Genomic DNA, 20,841 nt, shown 5'->3' with positions numbered 1-20,841 from the left:
CCTGAGTGCATGCGTTCAGTAGCTGCAGCATGCAATCTTAGTTGCTCTGTGGCATGTGTGATCTTAGTGCCCCAACCAAGGATCAAACCTGTGTTTTCTGCATTGCAAGGAGTATTCTTAACCACTGGACCACCAGGGAAGTCCCTAGAAGTGGATATTGAATCTCTTACTATTACTGTGTTGCTGTCTATTTCCTGGGCTTCCCTGGTGGCTCAGTGGTAAAGAATCTGCCTGCCAATGCATGAGATGTGGGTTTGATTCTTGGGTTAGGAAGATCCCCTGGAAAAGGACATGCCAACCCACTCCAGTATTCTTGCCTGGGAAATCCCATGGACAGAGGAGCCTGGCAGGCTACAATTCATGGGGTTGCAAAGAGTCAGACATGACCTAGCTACTAAACAATAACAAATCTGTTTCTCCCCCATTCTATCAACATTTGCTTCCTATGTTTAGGAGTGTTAGTATTTGATGCCTATAACTTTTATCTTCCTGGTGAATTGACCCTTTTCTCTGATATTCATATAGCCACCTCTGCTCTCTTTTGGTTACCATTTGCATGGAATGTCTTTTTCTATCCTTTCACACTCAGCCTATATGTGTTCTTAGATCTGAAGTTAGTTTCTTACAGACAGCATATAGTTGGATCCTCTTTTTTATTTTATCCATTCAGCCATTCTGAGACTTTTGATTGGGGGATTCAAGCCATTTATTACATTTGATATAATTACTAATAGGGAAGGACTTACTATTGCTATTTTGTTTTCTGCAAGATTTGTCGCTTTTTTGTACTTCAGTCCCCCTCTTCCTCCTTTGTGTTTCATTGACCTTTTTTTGGAGTTACATGATTTGATTTCCTTCTCATTTCTTTTTGTGTAAATTCTGAAGAGATTTTCTTTGTGGTTACCATGGGGATGAAGTTTAAAAATGTTAAAGTTATAAGTTTATTTTGATAAGTTGATTTGCATACAAAACTCCATTCCTTTACAGCTCTGCACAATCCCTACTTTATGTCCCCACAAGTCCCTTAGGCTTTCTTCACTTTTCATTTTTATCTCTGACTTGATAATATCAAATAACCTCTGAGGTTATTATTGATAATATCAATAACTCTCCAAAGTCTTTCTTCTATCTGATCAAATTGCCTGCTGTAGTCAATTTTTTCCTTATTCAGTTATTGAATCTGATTCCAGAATCTGATTCTTTTTTATTCTGTCTCTTTGGTGATATTCTTATTTTGTTCATGCATCATTTTCCTGATATGTCAGTCTTGTTCTCTCTCTTTAGTACACTGAGCATCTTTAAGACAGTTGTTTAAAGTCTTTTTTTTTAAGGTTTTATTGAATTTGTTACAATACTGCTTCTGTTTTATGTTTTGGGAGAGGGTCTTGGCCCCGAGGTAGGTGGAATCTTAGCTCCCCGACCAGGGATTGAGCATGCACCGTCTGCATTGGAAGGTGACTTCTTAACTACTAGACTGCCAGGGAAGTCCCTAAAATTCTTTGTTGGGTAATTCAGAGTCCTACATTGTGTTAGGGTTGGTTTCTGGGGATTTGTTTTTTGGCTTTTGCAACATTCTCCTGCGTGCGTGCGTGCACACACACACACACATACACACTCCTTGCAAAGTTTGTTGTAATTTGGGCATTTGAAAAATAGCTACCATTACCAGGGATGTATCTTCTTTGGACAAGTGTATATGTTTTTATTCCAGGATATAATATCTGCTTTTAGCTGTCTTAATTTCCCTAAGAGGCTTGCCTCTGTTTCTTCTCAGGAGCTTCCTGTTCTAATTTCTGTTTTATTCCTATCTGTATTCTTTTGAATCCCCTGCACCTGCCTACATAACTGTAGATTCCCTGCTGTCCTGATGCACCTCCATGCTCACTTCTGTGTTCAGTGATCTATAACCAGCATCCAAACCATTCTGCCTCTCCTACTAGTGCTCCAAGTCGGATGAGATAGAATCCAGTCCCTCAAACACAAAAGTTCACCTTTTTTCTTTTGGTCCCGAGGGAGAAGCTGGGAATTAGGAATTTCCTCTCAATTGCTGTCATGCTGTACACCAGGTTAGGACAAGCAAAATGCCCCAAATTTCCCACACCTTTTGGTGCAGTCTCCTCCACGTTTGTGTTTGCCTGAGCTGTAGCTTCCCAAGAGGTTTCTAGAGTTTTCACAAAGGTATTTGGTCCTTATATTGTTGTTAGCTCAGTATCTCCATTGGGAATAAGGACCTGGTACATCATAGGTAATGTCACTCCCCTTCTACCTGCCTTTGCTTTCCCTTGATATTCACTAGTCACAAATATGTAACAAAATTTCTACCAATGGTCTGTTATCAAAATAATTTGAAATAAACTGTTAAAATTCATTTAAAAGCTAAGATTTTATTCCTCCGAGTTAAAAATATCACTAGTATTTATATGGAATTAAGTAACTGTGGTAAATGTGTTTAGAATTTAATCTCATTCTTAAAGAGATACTGAATTGAGTATTGCCTAATAAAAAGTTTCCTAATTTTTACTAAAAAAGTGATCTAAAAAATTGAATCTTGGAAACCTCAACTAGAAATCTATTCATGGTTATTTAAGAAAAAGATTCCTCTTGTGGGGAAAAGTTTTGATATCCCATATTCTATTTTACTGCCTTCAATTATTTTGGAAACTATTAGTTTCAAAGATAAATAGCAATATTAAAAACCCTGTATGTTTAGTTTTGAGAAAACATTAACAGGAAACACCTGTTGAATTGGAGGTGTTGAAACATCAACTTTGTGTCACAGGCATGCCTTTATTACTTTAGGTACAAGCATACTTTGTTACTCATTAAAATTTTCATTTCATCTCATGATTTCTAAGTGGAATAAGATAATAAACTCAGTTTTTCTTGATCATCCTACTACTGATTAGAACTTCTATTAGAAATGTAGTATTTCTAAGAGGAAGTGCCAAGAACAAAGAGCAGAAGCAGAATGAGTAAAAATTTATCCAATGCAAACTTATTTGTTGGATTCACCTATGATGAAATAACCCAGCAGCAAACAAAAAAGGGCAGAGGCATGATGCAAATTCAACAGGTAAGACCATTTGTATATTACTGTAAGCTAACTATAGATGGGCTGATATGTTTCTTTATAAAATATATTGAAAGCAGTTTTTATCTAAGATGACAGTATTCTCTTCTCACTAGGGTATGTAGCCATGAAGTAGCTTATATCACCTCCATTCAAAATTATGCCTCCCAGCTCCCACCCCACACTATAATTTTATAGGTACTATCTTGTTACTCATCAAAACATTTATTGAGCTCAGTTATCAAAAAAGCTTTGATTAGAACTAATTGTTTGACTGTCATTTTTTTGTTCTGTAGTGACTCCCTAATTTAACCTGTTTCTAATAATTCTTAATAATTGATCTCTAAAACATCTCAGTTCAAAATGGACAAGGCATGGGACTGTATCAGTTATTTCCAAGATAAAACTTTTCTTTGTAGCTCTCAAAATGACTGCAAAAGTTTGCCATTTAAATAATAGTCTCACCTGACTACAGAATTATCTAAGTGTGAAAGCTAATGAAAATCAATAGAAACTAAGAATAGTGACTGATTGTTAAGTCATGACTTTTTGAGACAGCAAATAAAATTGGAGAAAAATGATTCTTTATTGAAAAATACTAATAATACTGACAGACTTCAAAAGCAATTCACGCTTCCAGAATACAATGTACTTAATACATTTCTCAAGCCTGTTTGCATTTCAAAGTTAGCATTTTTTGTAAATCAAATTTGATAACCTGACTAAAAATATTTTCCAGCTTTATTATTTAAGGAGCTGCACAATCTTTGAAGGGGGGACCACGAGGTGGGCAGAATGCACCTGGGACTGAGCAGCAGCTACACAATATTTCCCATAACTTTGGTGCTGGAAACAAAAACACCACACAGGACAGCTGCCCTCCAGTGTCACAGAACCTTGGAAACAGCACATCAAAAGATAATTTATACATTTTTCATGTAAGATTGCTTTTTGAAGAAGTCTTTAAGAATGCCACTGGAATTTAATATCATCCAATAACTGAATTAAAAAAAACTATATGAAAAAAATGAGCTGTTACCATCATAATGGTCTTTGCTGAGCTGTGAGTAATTTTAGATGCAAAAAAATTAACACATATATGTAAGTTTAATTTGAAACCACACAAATTTTACGTATGTAGGCTCAGATAGTAGCAGTGTTCACCTTATTACTAATAGCTTAACCGGAACAGCCACTCTATTCATTCCACCAGCAGGAATAGCAGCACCAATATCTAAAATTCTTTATGTATAAAAGCTTACATCATTATCAAAGTCCCATTCTTTGCATGCTCCAATTTTTGTTATCTTATTTTTTAACATAAAAGCAACAGGATTTGGAGAGATACTATTTGCTGTATTAAAAGTTATACAGCATCTTGTACTGTCAAAAAGCAAAATACTGTGAACAGCAGCCCTTCTTCACAGCTCTAAACTTGAAGCTGCCGAGCACTCACTGCTTGTGCCAGCAGTGGCGTTTCCACAGTAAAATAGCAGAAACTAAAGGAATCATGGCACAATGGATTTTGAATTCTTTTATCTACCATTGGTCCTGGGGCTGAGTACCTTCCCCCTGTAGACTATATCTGCTGATCGTTCCATCATCTTTAATGGAGGAAAGGCGTCAGGTCATATAGCGAGTAATCGCTCTCAGAGCATAAAGGAGTTCTGCTTGCATCCTAGCTTCTATAAGAAGCAGATTAACATGAACCTAAATATAAAACACAACATTATTTAAGATATGGTTATAAGCATTTACAATCAGTTTCAGTGCATTTAATAAACACCAAATATAAGTAGTATTTTATGTGTACCACTGAATAGCTTAACACAAGTCTTGGGTTTGTTGAACAGAGTATCAATTTCTAAAACCAAAAGCCGTCTGATCTTTCTTGGAAATATGTTTTGAGCTTATCTTTGATCACATCTCTTTTTGAAGGTTTGTTAGAATAATAAATTTTCCTTGCTAAGTCATCATTCAGTAATTTCTGTAAAGACAGTTCAAGTATTCTCTTCTCCTAAGCCTGAACTTTGAAGACAGGCTAGCAGATCTGTTCTCCCTGTCATTCTTCTTTTACGTTAAACCAGTGGTCTCCAACCTTTTTGGCATTGGGAACTGATTTCTGGATGATTCAAGCCTGTTACGTTTAATCTAATGCCATGCTGATCTGGCAGCAGGTACCAATCCCTGGCCTGCAAATTGGGGACCTCTGCTTTATACCATAATGAGGTTCCCTTCCAAGGCATATCTAAGACAGCTGTTCTGGAATGTTCTTCTCTGGGTTAGTAGAGGTGATGGAAAGGGCTGGAGACCCATTAGATTAGGTGAAGAAGAATAAGAACCACTGCTAAGTTACAGAGTAAACACAACAGGTACATACCTTCTCAGAGTGCTTGAACTGCCTCCAGAAGCTATCATACATTCTTTTGGTAACCTTTTCAGGAGTGCAAACAACAGTTTTGATATAAACTTTAAAGCCACGATCCAATAGCTGGTTAATTTCACCATAGTCATAGTCATCGTATCTGTTAAAAGACAATGTGAGAATTACTATATTTTTGATGTATAGTCTGTTTTCTTATAGAAGTACAGACATCAATAGTAAATGTTATATTCTTTTCTCCTCTTTATATAGGCAGCTGTCCCCTAAAATAAGAGCTTTACAATGTTTAATTGGGGGTGGATGAATGAATATAAACGAGTAAGAAATAAAGAAGTTAGGGAGATGAACAAAAAATTTGCTAGTGCCAAAATAACAGTATATATTTACCATCGTGAATAAGCAACCACACTGAGGAACAAATTTTGGAAACTGAGTATTGATGATATTAAGAAATTAACAAATTAGACAATAATATTGATATATCCCATGATATATAAATTATAATCTACTTGTATAAATATTTTCTCATGTTAGCAGGAGTTCTTGGGGTCAGATGAAGAAAGAACTGGTCTCTAAGATGGCCTCACAGTGTCTACACTTAGGCCATTCTGCTTTAGGCCAGGATGGTCGTAGGCACCAGTGCCTGCTCTGCCCCACTGGAGAATACTTTCTACAACATCCAAGGATCTTCAGTCTCCTATTTGGTTTTTAGTGGAAAAGGGAGAAAACTCTTGTAAAGTTGGTCCATAATATAACCATTCGGGAGTCTAAAGTCAATAGCCTGGCTGCTGAAAAAATGAATAACCAAGAGAAAAGTCTGACTTTACAGCTAAAATAATCAGGAAGGACCATAGTGTGGGTGTTTGTGTATGTTATAAGGTGGTGAATAGTGTGTGTATATAAATAGCATAATACTGATAAGAAAGTTTTGCATTTTATGAAGTATCATGGGAGTAGGTACTCTTTAGAAGAGCACTCTAAGAGTGCTAAGTTCCACGAAGGCAGAAGTACAAGTGTGTCAGGAGATAAAAATGATACAAACACATGAATGTTTAGAGACAAACTTTGCCTCTTCCTCCATGCTCCTGGACAACCTTGCTTGTTGTTTAACTCTTGTTCCTAACTCTCCCTCCTCCTGCCTAGCTAGGTGAGAGGAAACACACTAAGCTGCAAAAAATCAAGTTTCTGAAGCATAAAAAGCATAAAAATAAGCTCTTAGGGAGGGGATGGTTCTGAGTGTATTAACATGTGTATCTGCATATGTGTTTCAAGCACCTGAATGATTTCCCTAAAAGAAAATCTCTCTTCATAAATGTAAGAAAATAGACTAACCTGATTCCAAACATGCAGTGAATATAGTTCCAAATAGCCCGTCTGAGCATTGAGGTATCAACATCTTTGTGCATTGCCATTGTGTTATAAGTAAGATTGTAAGCAATGTGAAATTTTTCATCAATCAACTGTCCTACATCTGGATAAAGACGATTTACCAAAGAATAACCATGGTCTTCCCAGCAATAGTCCTAAATACAGAGAACAGAACAAAAGTGAATAATTAAAATGTGGTCAAATACAGTTCTATGTCTGTTGCTCTGTGGTGCAGTAAGACTACTGGCAGTTGAAATCCACTCGCTTTCTAGAACATCCCTAGCTTTCTGTTTCATTTGCATTCCAGTTTGATGTTTTCAATGTGTATACTGCAACATGCAAAAGTTAAATTTTGCAACTCACCAAGTTTAAAAACTAGTGCAATCTCTGCCTTATACACACGCCACTTGTATTCTGCTTTCTCTCACTGTTTCCCCTGTCAGCCTCAGAGATGACTCGTCTTGGGAGGCTACTCTCCTTTTATATTGCTGCAGGCATTCAAGTGTCTTCAAATTTTGTAAATTTTTAATTCAACACATCCATCACTCATTCTTTTTCCTCCTAACCCCCCTTCCTCTTAGCTCTGTTAAGTCTTCTAATTAGTTTTCCTACGTTAAATCTCCATTTCCTTTTTTTCTATCTCAAACAAAACTTAATAAGCCTCTACTTCTACGTTGCTCCCATATTTGTTTTCCTAAAACACCTCTTTGATATCATGCCGTCACTGTGGTCAAAACTTCCAAGTCTGATTAAAGTAACTTCCAACTAATCAGAAAAATCCTTTGCTTGAAGCTTTCAGCAGCCCAGCCAGTATATGATACCTTCCCTCACTCTGTCCTTCAACTTAGGCTCAATTATTGCCTACAGTCCTCTCTGCTTACAATGCTTATGCTTTTAAGCTATTCAAATCTGTCAAATCCTAATCTGCCTCCAAAAAAATTTTCTAGTCCACATGATCTCTCCAATTGTAATTTATTATATTTCATGATACAACTTCACTACCAAGTAACATATTCTATATTTCTTCCTGTGCCTAATTTGCCTCCTTAAATAATGTTAGTTCCTTGAGCCAAGAAAAAAAAATCTCATATACCAAATATTTTCATAATTCTGCTAAAAGTTATTACTTAATACTAGTCCTTCACAATCAGAGAAGGCAATGGCAACCCACTCCAGTACTCTTGCCTGGAAAATCCCATGGGCGGAGGAGCCTGGTAGGCTGCAGTCCATGGGGTCACTACGAGTCGGACACAACTGAGCGACTTCACTTTCACTTTTATGCATTGGAGAAGGAAATGGCAACCCACTCCAGTGTTCTTGCCTGGAGAATCCCAGGGACGGCGGAGCCTGGTGGGCTGCTGTCTATGGGGTCGCACAGAGTCGGACACGACTGAACCGACTTAGCAGCAGCAGCAGCCCTTCACAATAAGTGGGAAAGTTAGAACTATCAACTCATAACAGACTGTTTAAGAAATAAATTTTAAATGCACTATGTGTCTAGTAATGGATTGGAAGCAGTCTTAGAAAACTACAGCATAGAATAGATAAATGTTTCCTAATTGATGATCCTCAACTTTATTCTGGAACTAGAAGATACATCAATTGTTGCTACTGCAATATATTTGCAAAGCACATAGCTTCCTGCCAATGCAAAAAGAGAGAAGGAGCCTGGTATCTCGGAGGATGACAAGGTCCCTAAGTTTCCATGGACTCTATATACACAGAATTGCACTGGGAATTTTTACTGTGTATTTCAAAGTTAATGATTATGGAGCTAAACAAACTGGGTCTACCAACAATAATTTGACTCCCTACCTAAAACTTTATTCTAAGAGATAGGCATTATTTAATTTTGGAATAAGATATCTTTATATAAAAATCCTCTTCAAGATTTAAATTTGAAACTCTCAAAAATTCTCATTGCTTCAAATGACATTCAGTTCATATTTTACCAGGGAATTAGGTTAATCACTATGACTTATTTTATATGAGATTTATAAGAACTCACCCAAATTAAAACAAATTTGCTGTCCCTAAAAGTTCTAATTGAAGCACATGTTTCACTCTGATTTTCTCATCCTCTTTCCTTCTACCCACACACACATAATGCCTGAAATGTTGAGGACATTTCTCTTGTCACAGAAATGGCCTCACTTTAATACTGGTGCTCTATAAAACAATGCTATAAATGCTAGCTAGGTTCTAACACAACTATTTACTGTTTAGTTATATTATGAACTTTGAGTTTTAGTATACCATCTGGGATCCTAACCACTATTGTAATTTTGTTTTATGGGTGAATGTGTTTTGAATTCTGAGCAACTGATTTATGAACTTTAACAATATAATAAATATATCTAAGGAACTGGATGTACATAGAAAAGTTATTTCTCTCTGCAATGCTTTCTGTTCTCAAATCCAGATGGTTCTTTCTAATTTTAAGTCAGATTGAGATATTTCTAACCAGTCATGTACATACAAGTTGTGATTTTACCTGGACTCGAAATGTTGGGACGTGCATTCCATGTCTAGAGAAATCCTTATAGCCATAACTAGTATCCTCAAAGTGACGTGATACATCTCTTGCTGGTGTAACTTCATCATCATCTGAAATAATTTTTTAAAAAAGCTACTGAAAGCTTTTCAAAAACAGGATGCTAGTTAAAATTCATTTTACCTATAACAAGTAAAAATAGGATAACCCTTTTTCTGATACTTAGTAACCAATGTCAACTAAAATAAAGTCTTAAAACTATAAAGAAATAGCTTAATAATAAATGGAATATAAAGGTTAAAAAACATACTCATGGTTGCATTTACTGTGCTTTTCATTCCACTCTTTCACAGATCCTCTCTTCCTCTGTGTCCCCTCTCTAGTTTATAGATGTGAGGTTCTACTTAAAAGTATGTACTCCGAGTATGAATACCCTTTTGAAATAATCTTTATGGTACTAACAAATCAGCTGTGTTCTAAACTTTAGCATTTGGACTATTTTTAGTTGAATATTAATGTCATACAATATGTAAAATGATCTCTTTAACAGCTTCCCTAATGCCTCAGATGGTAAAGAATCTGCCTGCAATGCAGGAGACCTGGGTTCAATCCCTGGGTCAGGAAGATCCCTTGGAGAAGGGAATGGCTACCCACTCCAGTATTCTTGCCTAGGAAATTCCATGAACAGAGGAGCCTGGTGGGCTATATAGCCTGTGGGGATCTCAAAGAGTGGGACACAAATGAGCAACTAACACTAACAGTTCAAAGTCCTAGAAACAATTCTGAAATGAAGACAGGAAAGAGGCTCACTAAGCCTTTTTAGATTATTTTCATGTTTAGGAGTTGATGAGATTATTTAGTTTCAAGTAAATAGAATCAAAGACTTCTCCTCAGGCCAACATCAAACCTCCATTTATACAAATTTGATTTTTTCTTTGCTATTAAGAAAATTGGTTATTAAAACCAATGTACTCTTTGTTCCACTGTATTATTGTCAAAATATATTGACACTGTAACCTTTTTCCTTTAAATTACCTAGTTTACTTATTAAATCCTATAGGTTACACTTGATAAAGGCCTAACAAAGGGTTTAAGCTGTTAGTTATCTAATAAGTAGCTCCTTTTCACAAATTATAGAATTTTAAAGCTGGAAGTACTATTAGGCCTTTATGAATGCAACTTCCTCATTTTAAAGAAAAAAAAAAAATGGGCAGAAGAGCTAAACAGACATTTCCCCAAAGACGACATATAGATGGCCAATAGGCCCATGAAAAGAAATGCAAATCAAAACAGAGAGGTTATCACCTCACCTCAGTTAGAATGGCCATCATCAAAAAATCTACGAACAATAAATTTTACAAAACTGTTGGTGGGAATGTAAATTCATGCAGTCGCTATAGATAACAGTACCGAGGTGCCTTAAAAAGCTAAAAATAGAGTTACCATCTGATCAGCAATCCCACTCCTAGGTGTATGTCCAGAGAAAACTGTAATTCAAAAAGATCCATGCACCCCTGTGTTTACAGCAGCATATTTATAATAGCCAAGACACGGAAGCAGCCTAAATGTCCACTGACAGCAGTAGATAGAGATGTGGTGTATATATCAATGGACTATCATTCAGCCATAAAAAAGAATGAAACAATGCCATTGGCCACAACATGAATGGACCTGGAGATTACCATATTATGTGAAGTTAGAAAAAGACAAATATCATACAATACAGCTTATATGTGGAGTTGTAGAAAACTTGTGGTTACAAGGGTTTGGGATGCAGCCGGGGTAGGGAGGTGGGGGTAGGGGGAGGGATAAATTGAGAGATTGGGATTGACATATACACACTACTATATATAAAACAGATAACTAATAAGGACCTACTGCATAGCACAGGGAATTCTACTCAAAACTCTGTATTGACCTGTATGGGAAAGGAATCTAAAAGTGGATATATGTGTAACAGATTCATTTTGCTGTACACTTGAAACTAACACAACATTGTAAATCAACTGTATTCCAATAAGAAAAACTTATTTAAATTGTCTTTAAAAATTGGGCTTTTTTTGAAATAATAGACGTTGACTATGTAATCCTTGCTTTTACCTGAAGAGAAGACAAACATGCTCTCTCTTTTTTCTATTTCAAAACGTGAAGCCATCTCTTCCTGACTTGCCTCCTCTTCTTCTCGACATTCCTGTAACTGCTTCATCTTTTCCATGAGGGCTTCAACCTCAAAGAAGGAATCACTTACCTGAAACAAAAGTGCAGTTAAGGTTGTTACATATGTCAAATATGGAATGAATTTTATTAAGTCTATCTCGTAAGAATTTGCATCTTAATACAAGAAAAATAGATCTTATAACTTTAATGCACACGAATGAATCAAAACCAATTATTTTAACCTATCATATATACAGATATAAATTTTAAAATTTAAAATAGAAAAAATTTTAAGAACGTATTCTAATATTTAAATTTTTATTTCAAAAGTTAGTAATATTATTACTGTCATTAAGTTTTAAAAATTAAAATTTAACACTACCTGTCAGTTTAAAACAGAACTGAGTTACACTTCTACTTGCCCAGTGAAACAAATAAGGTATACAAAATATAAAGTGGTTTTACATCAACATTGTACACTAGGCATATTGTCAATAGACAGGCATACCTCAGATATATTGTAGGTTCAGTTCTAAACCATTAGAATAAAGCGAGCATCCTAACAAAGCAAGTCAAGAATTTTTTTGGTTTTCCAATGCATGTAAAAAGTTATATTTATACTATACAGTAGTCTATTAAGTGTGCAATAGTATTGTGTCTAGAAAACAATGTACATACCTTAAAAAATTCATTACTAAAAATACTTAACACCAGGATAGGGAGCTTATCTACTAGGGAAATTTTTTTTAAAAATTATATTATTTCACTATTATTTCATTTAATTGAGGGATAACTAGGAACAGTACTTCTTTAGCCTCGTACTAAATCAAAGGTGGGGAAAGAATCCAATTCTCAGCATCCCAGCAACTGATGTACTCACTCTTAGTCCATCTTATAGCCTTTAAACTTTGATAAATAATTAGTGTCCATATGTGGGCCTCTCACATGAATCCAGATAGCTCAAAAGAGGGTGAAACTGATGGTCTTGGGCCTTATCAGCACACCACAGCACAGCAATCAACCTTGGGAAAATGAGTTTCCTTCCTGTGCTAATCTCACCATATGTAAATGCTACCTCTTACTTAGTACCTGATAAATGCTAAGCACTGTAGTAGGCCTTTTGCCTCTCTAGAGACATTTCACTTAAACTTTGCAATAACCTGTGTTTGACCTTTATTTAGAAATGAAAGAATGGGGGGTCAGGGAGGGTAGATAACTTGCCAACAGTCAAATAATATGTTAATAGTCAAGTGTTTGTTAAAGTCAAATATATAAATTCAACCTGTCCAAATCTGTCTTAAAGTAATAATAAAACTGAGAAAATCTGTACGAAGTATTGAGAGGCTGTAATGTTGTTTCTGTCCGGAAATATAAACCCTTGCTCTTTCACTACAGCTAAAGAATGCAGAGGGAATTTTGACACATCATATATAGGAGTTAAAACTTGCTCATAGAAAATTCAACTCATTGTGATCTGTTTTCCAAGGAATAACAAAGCTGAGAAAATATAAATGCTGGAGAAGAGAAGGAATAGAGGTAAAAGCATTTTAATAAATTTACATTCACTTCTATATATATCTGTGAGAAGTTAAAACATGAAGAAGTATTTTAAAAGGAGAAATTCCAGATCAAAGCTGATTAACTCTTCTACAAGAGAAACAACTGAGATGACAGCCTATTTCTTTCGTGCAAAAGGGAAGAATGGGATATGATCAGCAGCAGGCAGTTTGTATCATAAAGCTCCTCTTTCCTCAGTCTTCCCGTATCTCACATTCAGTAGCCATTCAATACTAGCTGGCTCTGGCGCATCCTGGTGGCTTCCAATCCTGAAGTTATTCGAATGTAGTCTCCTGGAGGGTCTTATAATTATATATAAGTCATATAATTTTGTATATGTCCCTTAGCATCAGACACTATAATGCTCAGCATTTGGAGGCAGTCAAATACTTGCTGAATGAATAGATCGGGGGGTGGTGGTGGGGGGCTAATGCCTTTTTAAAAGGACTTAACAGGGTAAATGTTCCTAAAAGCCAAGTAAAAAAATAATACAACAGCAATTACTGTGATTAGTCTTACGACAATCCTGTAACAAACAGATACTTACCGAAACATTGCCTGCTGAGTTGACCTGCATCTCATCCACACTGTGATTGCCGTTTGTGATGTCACAGGCGCAGTAGGTACTAACAGAAGGCGGTCTGAATGTGTGGCCGCCGTCACAGTGAATCTCTGGGCTGATCCCACAGCCAAATGTGAACGAGGCAAGAGAATGGTAGTGTGTGAGGAGAACTACTGCATGTACCAGTTCTGCAAGGGACCAGCTATGCTCTTCGGCTTTTAAAAGTCCCTTGGGGAAAAAATGAGAGTATATTTTTATACTGGGGTATGGTGTTGGTGAAAGAATATAGTTCATCTTTGTATTTAATCTATTGAAAACAGGATTAGTTACTGTATAAAACTTAGGATAAAGTGACAATTTGAGGCATGTAGAACTCAGAATTTGCTAATTTTTATGAATATATATTCAAAAATTGAGCTTAACATAATCTGATAATAACTAATTATTATTTTGATTATCTAAAATCGATCTAAAAATGCAGTAGAATACATTTTGTTTAAGGCAGTTGCTGTGTTTCAGACAATGGATTATGAATGCATTAACTATGTTGTTAGTGTGAAGTCTCAAACCAAATGCAATAAATTTGAATTTAAAGTAGAAGCTACTGTGGAAAATATGCCTCTTTTTCTTTAATATCAGGCTTCCTCAAGGAATTTTTAAGATAGTGATTTGAACAACTTGACTCTGAATATGTCTAAATAATCAAATTATATTTATTTAAAAAATTATGCTAAGGTAAAGTCTACAATTCTTAAAAGTCTTACAAATCTGTTTCCATTCTGCTTCATTATCTATTTCATAGTATTGTATAATTTTATGTTACTAGACATACAACAGACATTGCATTACTCATATTCAAATCTTATATCTCCTTGAAAATAAGATGCTTCAGTTATATAGAAGTATCTAAACTACTCTAGAATTCTCTGGCAGTTCAGTGGTTAGAACTCTGCACTTCCACTGCAGGGAGCACAGGTTGATCCTTGGTTGGGGAACTAGGATCCCACAAGCCTCGAGGAATGGCCAATACATTATTTTAGAAAAAAAGAAATGTTTAAAAATTTCTACTGCATGGCAGATTCTTTTAGAGAAAGTCAATCTACTTTTATTCTGTTGTCTTTATTATCAGACAGTAAAGAATCTGGAATAGAACCCTGGAATAGAGGAGACCTGGGTTCGATCCCTGAGTCAGGAAGATCCCTGGGAAAAGGGAATGGCTACCCACTCTATAGTTTTCTTGCCTGGAGAATTCCATGGAAAAAGGACCTGGCGGGCTCTAGTCCATAGGATCACAAAGAGTCAGATATGAATAAGTGAGCATTTAACACTTTCAATAAACAGGACCAGAAGAAACTAGTTTAAGATGGTATTTTGCAAAGATATACAAGATTCCACTTTACATCAGAATGGCGAAAATCTGAACACTGACAACAGCAAATGCTGACAAGTATGTGAAGCAACAGCAATGCTCATCCATTGCTAGTGGGAACACAAACTGGTACAGCCACCTCATCAGACAGTTTCACAGTTTCTTACAAAACTCAACACAAGCTTACCATACAATCCAGCAATCCCAGTTATTTACCCAACTGAGCTGAAAACTAGTGTCCATCAAAAAACCTGCATGTGAATGTTTGTAGAAGTTTTATTCATAATTGCCAAAAACTGGGAGTAACCAAGATGTCCTTCAGGAGGTGAATGGACAAACTGTGCTACATCCACACATTGGGGTATTTTTCAGCAATAAAAAGAAATGAGCCATCAAGTCCTCCTATTAAGGAGGAACCTTAAATACATGCTGACAAATAAAAGAAGCTAGTGTGTAAAGGTTATATACTATATGACTCCAACTATATAACATTCTGGAAAAGGCAAAACTATGAAGACAATAAAAGGAGTAGTAGTTCCGAGAGGGGAGGGAGAGAGATGAATAGGGGGAGCATAGGAGATTTTTAGGGAAGTGAAACTATTCTGTATGACACCATAATGGTGGATAACATGACATTATGCATTTGTCAAAACCCATAGAACTGTACAACACAGTGAACCCCAAAGTAAATTACAGACATTATTAATTCATCAATTGAAGCAAATGTACTAAGCTAATACTAGAAATCAGTAATAAAACAATGTGTGTGGAGGGGGGTGGAGTCAGAAGTGGGTAGAATACGGGAACTCCCTGTGCCACTTTTCTGTAAACCTGAAACTGCTTTAAAAAACAGCCTATTAATTAAAATAAAAAAGACACCCTAGATATATTCTCTGCTTACCTCAATATGTTCTTTGGTAATAAGCCAAGGTCTATGGGCTAACACTTTGTTAAGTTCTCCTAAATTCTGTAGTTTTTGAGGAGCATTCTCTAAACCATTAAGCCACTTGGGGTCTCCACCAACATGAAGGAAATCATTTACATGGAGATTCACTAAATAGGAGCACTGATGTCTTGCTGCAGCCTAAGAGAAAACAAAAGATGATTCTAACTATACATATTCAAATCTTGAACAACTACATGTCTTTTTTCTTTACAATGGGCAAAACAGTTAATTTTTTGATTAGTATGTTCTCAAATTTTCCATATACTACAGAAATGAAGTTTTTGACATTCATAAATTCATGTATGCTATAGAAAACACCTCAAAAATATACCATGAACAAAAAATATTTGAAAAAAGTATTTGAATTTTAGAAAAATTTTATACCTACTGTCAGAACCTGGTTAAGAAGAAACTTCAATTAAGATGCCAACCATAAAATAATGAAATCTTATTTATAAATTGAACATGAGTAAAAACCACTTATGTCAATCTGAACTATTTATATAGTAGTGAAATAATCTTGTTTTCTACTTTATTTTCTTATTTAGTAGAAAATGGTTCTCAATAAGGGCTTCCCTGGTAGCTCAGCTGGTAAAGAATCCGCCTGCAATGCAGGAGATCCCAGTTTGATTCTTGGGTTGGGAAGATCTGATGAAGAAGGAAAAGGCTACCCACTCCAGTATTCTTGGGCTTTCCTGGTGGGTCAGCTGGTAAAGAATCCACCCAGAATGTGGAAGACCTGGGTTCAATCCCTGGGTTGGGAAGATCCCCTGGAGAAGGGAAAGGCCCACTCCAGTATTCTAGCCTGGAGAATTCCATGGACTCAACAAAGTGTAAATATAGACTGCTGCTGCTGCTGCTGCTACTGCTGCTAAGTTGCTTCAGTTGTGTCTGACTCTGTGCAGCCCCAGAGACGGCAGCCCACCAGGCTCCTCCGTCCATGGGATTCTCCAGGCAAGAACACTGGAGTGGGTTGCCATTTCCTTCTCCAATGCATGAAAGTGAAAAGCGAAAGTGAAGTTGCTCAGTCATGTCCGACTTAGCGACTCCATGGACTGCAGCCTACCAGGCTCCTCCGTCCATGGGATTTTCCAGGCAAGAGTACTGGAGTGGGGTGCCATTGCCTTCTAGGTACTACTTAACAGGAATCCAGTTGGAAGCTGGGATATAAGTATTTATTCCTGTGTTTGAAGCATTAACCATATCTTAAAAAGATTAATAAAGCAGGGAGAAAGAATTTTTCACTGAATGTTTACAAACCATTATTCCAATGTAGTGCCGATAATGAAGGGGTAATGGCCCATCCATTTGCAGTAGATAGTGTTGAGTTTTTAAGAAACTTTCTAAATACTGTGGGTGAAAAACCATCACTAAGGTAATATTATCCAAACGACCCAAAGCAGCAAAAGAATCTGTAAATAAAGTATGCATCTGTGCGTCTTCACTCCCCACTTGGAGAATCTGTATAAAAGAGAGGAAAACCATGGTTACAGAATGTAAATCGGTGTTACACTGTATGCTTGGGGCTGGTGCACTGGGATGACCCAGAGGGATGGAACGGGGAGGGAGGAGGGAGGGGGGTTCAGGATGGGGAACACGTGTATACCTGTGGCGGATTCATGTTGATGTATGACAAAACCAATACAATATTGTAATTAACCTCCAATTAAATAAATTTATATTAAAAAAAAAAAGAAAACACGGTAGGGGGAGAAATATAGCATGCATGCACTGTATTCTGTGTGTCATTTAGAAGCAGATTAAATTTGGCTTAAGAAAGGGAGGTTATAATTCTACAAATTTAACTCAACTGGTTGCAAGATAGAAGAATAAAAGTCACATATCATGTAGCAGGGGAGAAACAACAAAGGCCACTAGATAGGCTGCTTGTAGACCTGGCCAGAATCCAGATAAAGAAGCAGATTTAGATTATCAAATTTGCAGAGCTTGCAGACACTAATGCCTTTCCTTTTAACAACACCTACTCTCCCACGATTTACAGAGAACCAAAATGAACTAACAGTAAACAATCCTTGTGAAAACAAAGCATAGAAGCATTTACATATTTAGAATTAAAAGATCTAAACTAGCATTGATACCAGCCTGTGGAGTTGGCCAAGACCAAGTAACTCAGTGTATGGGCACACTTAAATAACATCTAAATATAAGCAGGTGGCATATCATTGGTCAAAAACAAGTCTTGCCTTTGCTTGACTAATTATGGGTGTTAGGAAAGTGCCATGAAATACTAGAAATCAAAGTGACTATAATAGCTTTCTAATCCCACAGATTCACTGCCAAAGCATGATGATTAACAATGATCAACTCTGTGTAAAGCATATTGTTGACCAACAATTGTTCAGATGCCAAGATGTGGGTCATGAAAGCTTTTCCTTAAAAGCATACAGTTCACTGTGTACTTTCACAAACAACATACCTCCTTTTCTGGGATGAATCTGCTTGGTCCGTGTCCTAGTGGTCGAGGAATTCTAATTCCAAGTTCCTAGAAAAGAAAATTACACCATCTCAGGCCTCTAGCAGTAAACAACATGAACTGAGGCCACAGGAATGGGAGAGAAAAACAACCAGTTGAACAGAGCCTGGCTTGTTTTGGTGGTTTGTTTTCATGACCATATATATATCAGCTCCTCTTTTTGTATCACATAACTGACAACAGTTTATAATAAGACTCCGACCAGAAACAATAAAACCTGTTTCACTAAAACCAGAGTTTTGCATAAAGTACTTGGCAGAAAGTCTAGGACAGAAAGTTCAGCACATAGCAGCCAACCCTGTGGATTGTCAGTGATACAAAATAAGACCAATGTGTTTATACATCTAAAACCCAACCAACCAAAATATCAATCCCTGTGCATCTTATCAGGAAATGAAAAAGTCATAACCTCTACCTAGATGTCTTAAACTGAAAGAAGTATAATTATTATTGCATCTATAATAATACTTCACAAGAACAGAAATATTATGAAAAATAAAAATTATTTAAACCCACAAAGGAGAAAGTGCTGCAGGACATGGTTTCTCTGTGGTTGAGTAAAAGTTTTCGAGAAACTAATTTGTGAGTTTTCCTTAAATTTTTAATTTATAGGATCTCACTGACTTCATTTATATTTTTGAGCTCAACAAATTAAGAAAAAAATGGTTTTCTACTCTTTGACATAGGGAACCTAGAATTCTGTATTTTCTGTGACAATGTAGTATGGTTAACAAAAACAGCTTTCCCCTCAATGTAATATGCTTATAGAAACAACACCAAAATGTAATTTAGCCTTTTTTTTTTTGAGTTCATGTCCTATCTATCTAGTCTCTAGGCAAACAAACCCCCACCTTCTTTAACAACTAAATATTAACCCTTGCTTATATAATTACATACAAATACTATTTCCACCCTCTCTTTACTGCTTCCAAAAGTCCTTCATGATACAAACCAGATGCTTTTCTTTTAAAGGAGAAAAAAAGGTGTGTGGGGGGAGGGCGCGCGCGTTGGGGGGGGGGGGTGGCGCGCAGTGATGCAGACAGAAAAGAACATATGGCAGCAATTCAAGAAATTTGGTCCAAGTGAATGGAAACCTTTTGAGCAGAACTGATTTAGGCAGGCAGGAAAAAATCGAAGAGAATCTTAATCAGTAAACTCGAGATTCAGATTTGAAGTAGGCTCTATTTGCAAACTAAATCTAAAATTTTATATAGGTTTCAAATAATTTTGTATTAGAGGTCAGTGATTTTTTACTCTGATAATTACAGACTTATACTGAAGATAGTAATATCTAATAACCGTATCCTTCACTGAGGAGGCACTAAATTTACTGGTCCAGATATGTATGTGTCTCAATTTAATATACTATAATAAATGCAAGGAAAAAACCCCACATTCCTTCTATTCAATACAGAATCTTGGCACAAATGCAGCTATTTATATAAAATGATGACTGTTGGCCTTTCTAACTTCTGAATTTCTGATCTAATTACATACATTTCAAAGAAAATATTCTGGGCAAGATTTCAAGGCTAAAATTAATATCTACCCTTTTTAATTTCTTTACTATTTTATTTAAACAAAATGCATTTTAGCAACACACCCCACTTTTCAGGGGTTTATTATTCATTTTAGACATAAGACACTATTCCTGCAAGTTTAGTATACAAAAAGATGTCATTTCAAAGGAAGAGAAATGGATTATTCAAAAAATGATTTTGATACAACTGGAGACCCACTCAGAAAAAAGTGAAATTGGAACCTTAACTCATACTTTACTTCACAATAAATCATATGTAAGTAAAAAAAAATTACAAAATTAGAAGAAAATACTTGTGGAGTTAGACCTAAAAATGCAACAAAACCCAGAAGTCACAAAATGTAAGACTGATAAGTTTGATGACATAAATATACTTTCATATGAGAAAAATAAACATATATAAAATTAAACAGAAAACTTGGAAATATGTTTGCAACTCACACAGACAAGGGCTTTTTAAAAAAATACATAATGACAAATCACTAAGAAAACCCCCCAAGAACCTGATAGAAAAAATGAACAATGGACATGAACCATTCAAAGAAAAGGAAATATAAACGTCTGAAAAAATGGTCAATCTTCACAAAACAACTGCTGTTTAACTACACTGAGATACAATTTTTCACCTAAAAGACTGCTTAAGATCAAAAAGTTTGATGATAGACTATGTTGGAGAGGGGGTGGAGAAATAGCTATTCAATACTTATACTATCTCTGATGGGAGTGTTTTGAAATGTAAGGAAAAAAGATCAAGAAATATATAAGAAGTACAAATTACTGCAACTTCCAAGAGGGCAATCTGAAATAATGATTAAAATTTAGAAGTTACATACCCTAATTGACAATTCCATCCTAGACATTAACCTATGCCCACATTTTTGAAATGTTGTATTTAAAAGTA

At 35.9% G+C, this 20,841-nt stretch overlaps 2 protein-coding genes across 5 annotated transcripts in view; one reads left to right on the top strand and one right to left on the bottom strand.

Annotated features, from left to right (window-relative positions):
* ARMC2 (armadillo repeat containing 2) overlaps positions 1 to 20,841 on the top strand; it is a 209,483-nt gene that overhangs the window by 131,965 nt on the left and 56,677 nt on the right. The window lies entirely within an intron of this gene.
* The window catches only part of SESN1 (sestrin 1), a 113,374-nt gene continuing 96,165 nt past the window's right edge, over positions 3,633 to 20,841 (bottom strand). For 2 of the 4 annotated variants that reach the window (XM_040238550.1, XM_040238551.1), the window contains exons 2-9: positions 18,344 to 18,409; positions 17,167 to 17,367; positions 15,862 to 16,044; positions 11,416 to 11,563; positions 9,316 to 9,428; positions 6,786 to 6,976; positions 5,451 to 5,595; positions 3,643 to 4,780 (exon numbers count right to left, since the gene is read on the bottom strand). In XM_040238550.1, coding sequence (XP_040094484.1) covers positions 4,694 to 4,780; positions 5,451 to 5,595; positions 6,786 to 6,976; positions 9,316 to 9,428; positions 11,416 to 11,563; positions 15,862 to 16,044; positions 17,167 to 17,367; positions 18,344 to 18,409 — 1,134 coding nt within the window. In that variant the 3' untranslated portion in view covers positions 3,643 to 4,693. Of the gene's footprint in view, positions 4,781 to 5,450; positions 5,596 to 6,785; positions 6,977 to 9,315; positions 9,429 to 11,415; positions 11,564 to 13,576; positions 13,820 to 15,861; positions 16,045 to 17,166; positions 17,368 to 18,343; positions 18,410 to 20,841 lie in introns of all 4 variants that reach the window. The other 2 variants (XM_040238547.1, XM_040238548.1) reach the window with 2 other exon arrangements.

The sequence above is a fragment of the Oryx dammah genome, unplaced genomic scaffold (genome assembly GCF_014754425.2).
Source record: "Oryx dammah isolate SB20612 unplaced genomic scaffold, SCBI_Odam_1.1 HiC_scaffold_4, whole genome shotgun sequence".
Classification (NCBI taxonomy): Eukaryota; Metazoa; Chordata; class Mammalia; order Artiodactyla; family Bovidae; genus Oryx; species Oryx dammah.
Note: the sequence above shows the minus strand (reverse complement) of the source record. Positions and strands in the feature narration are given on the sequence as shown.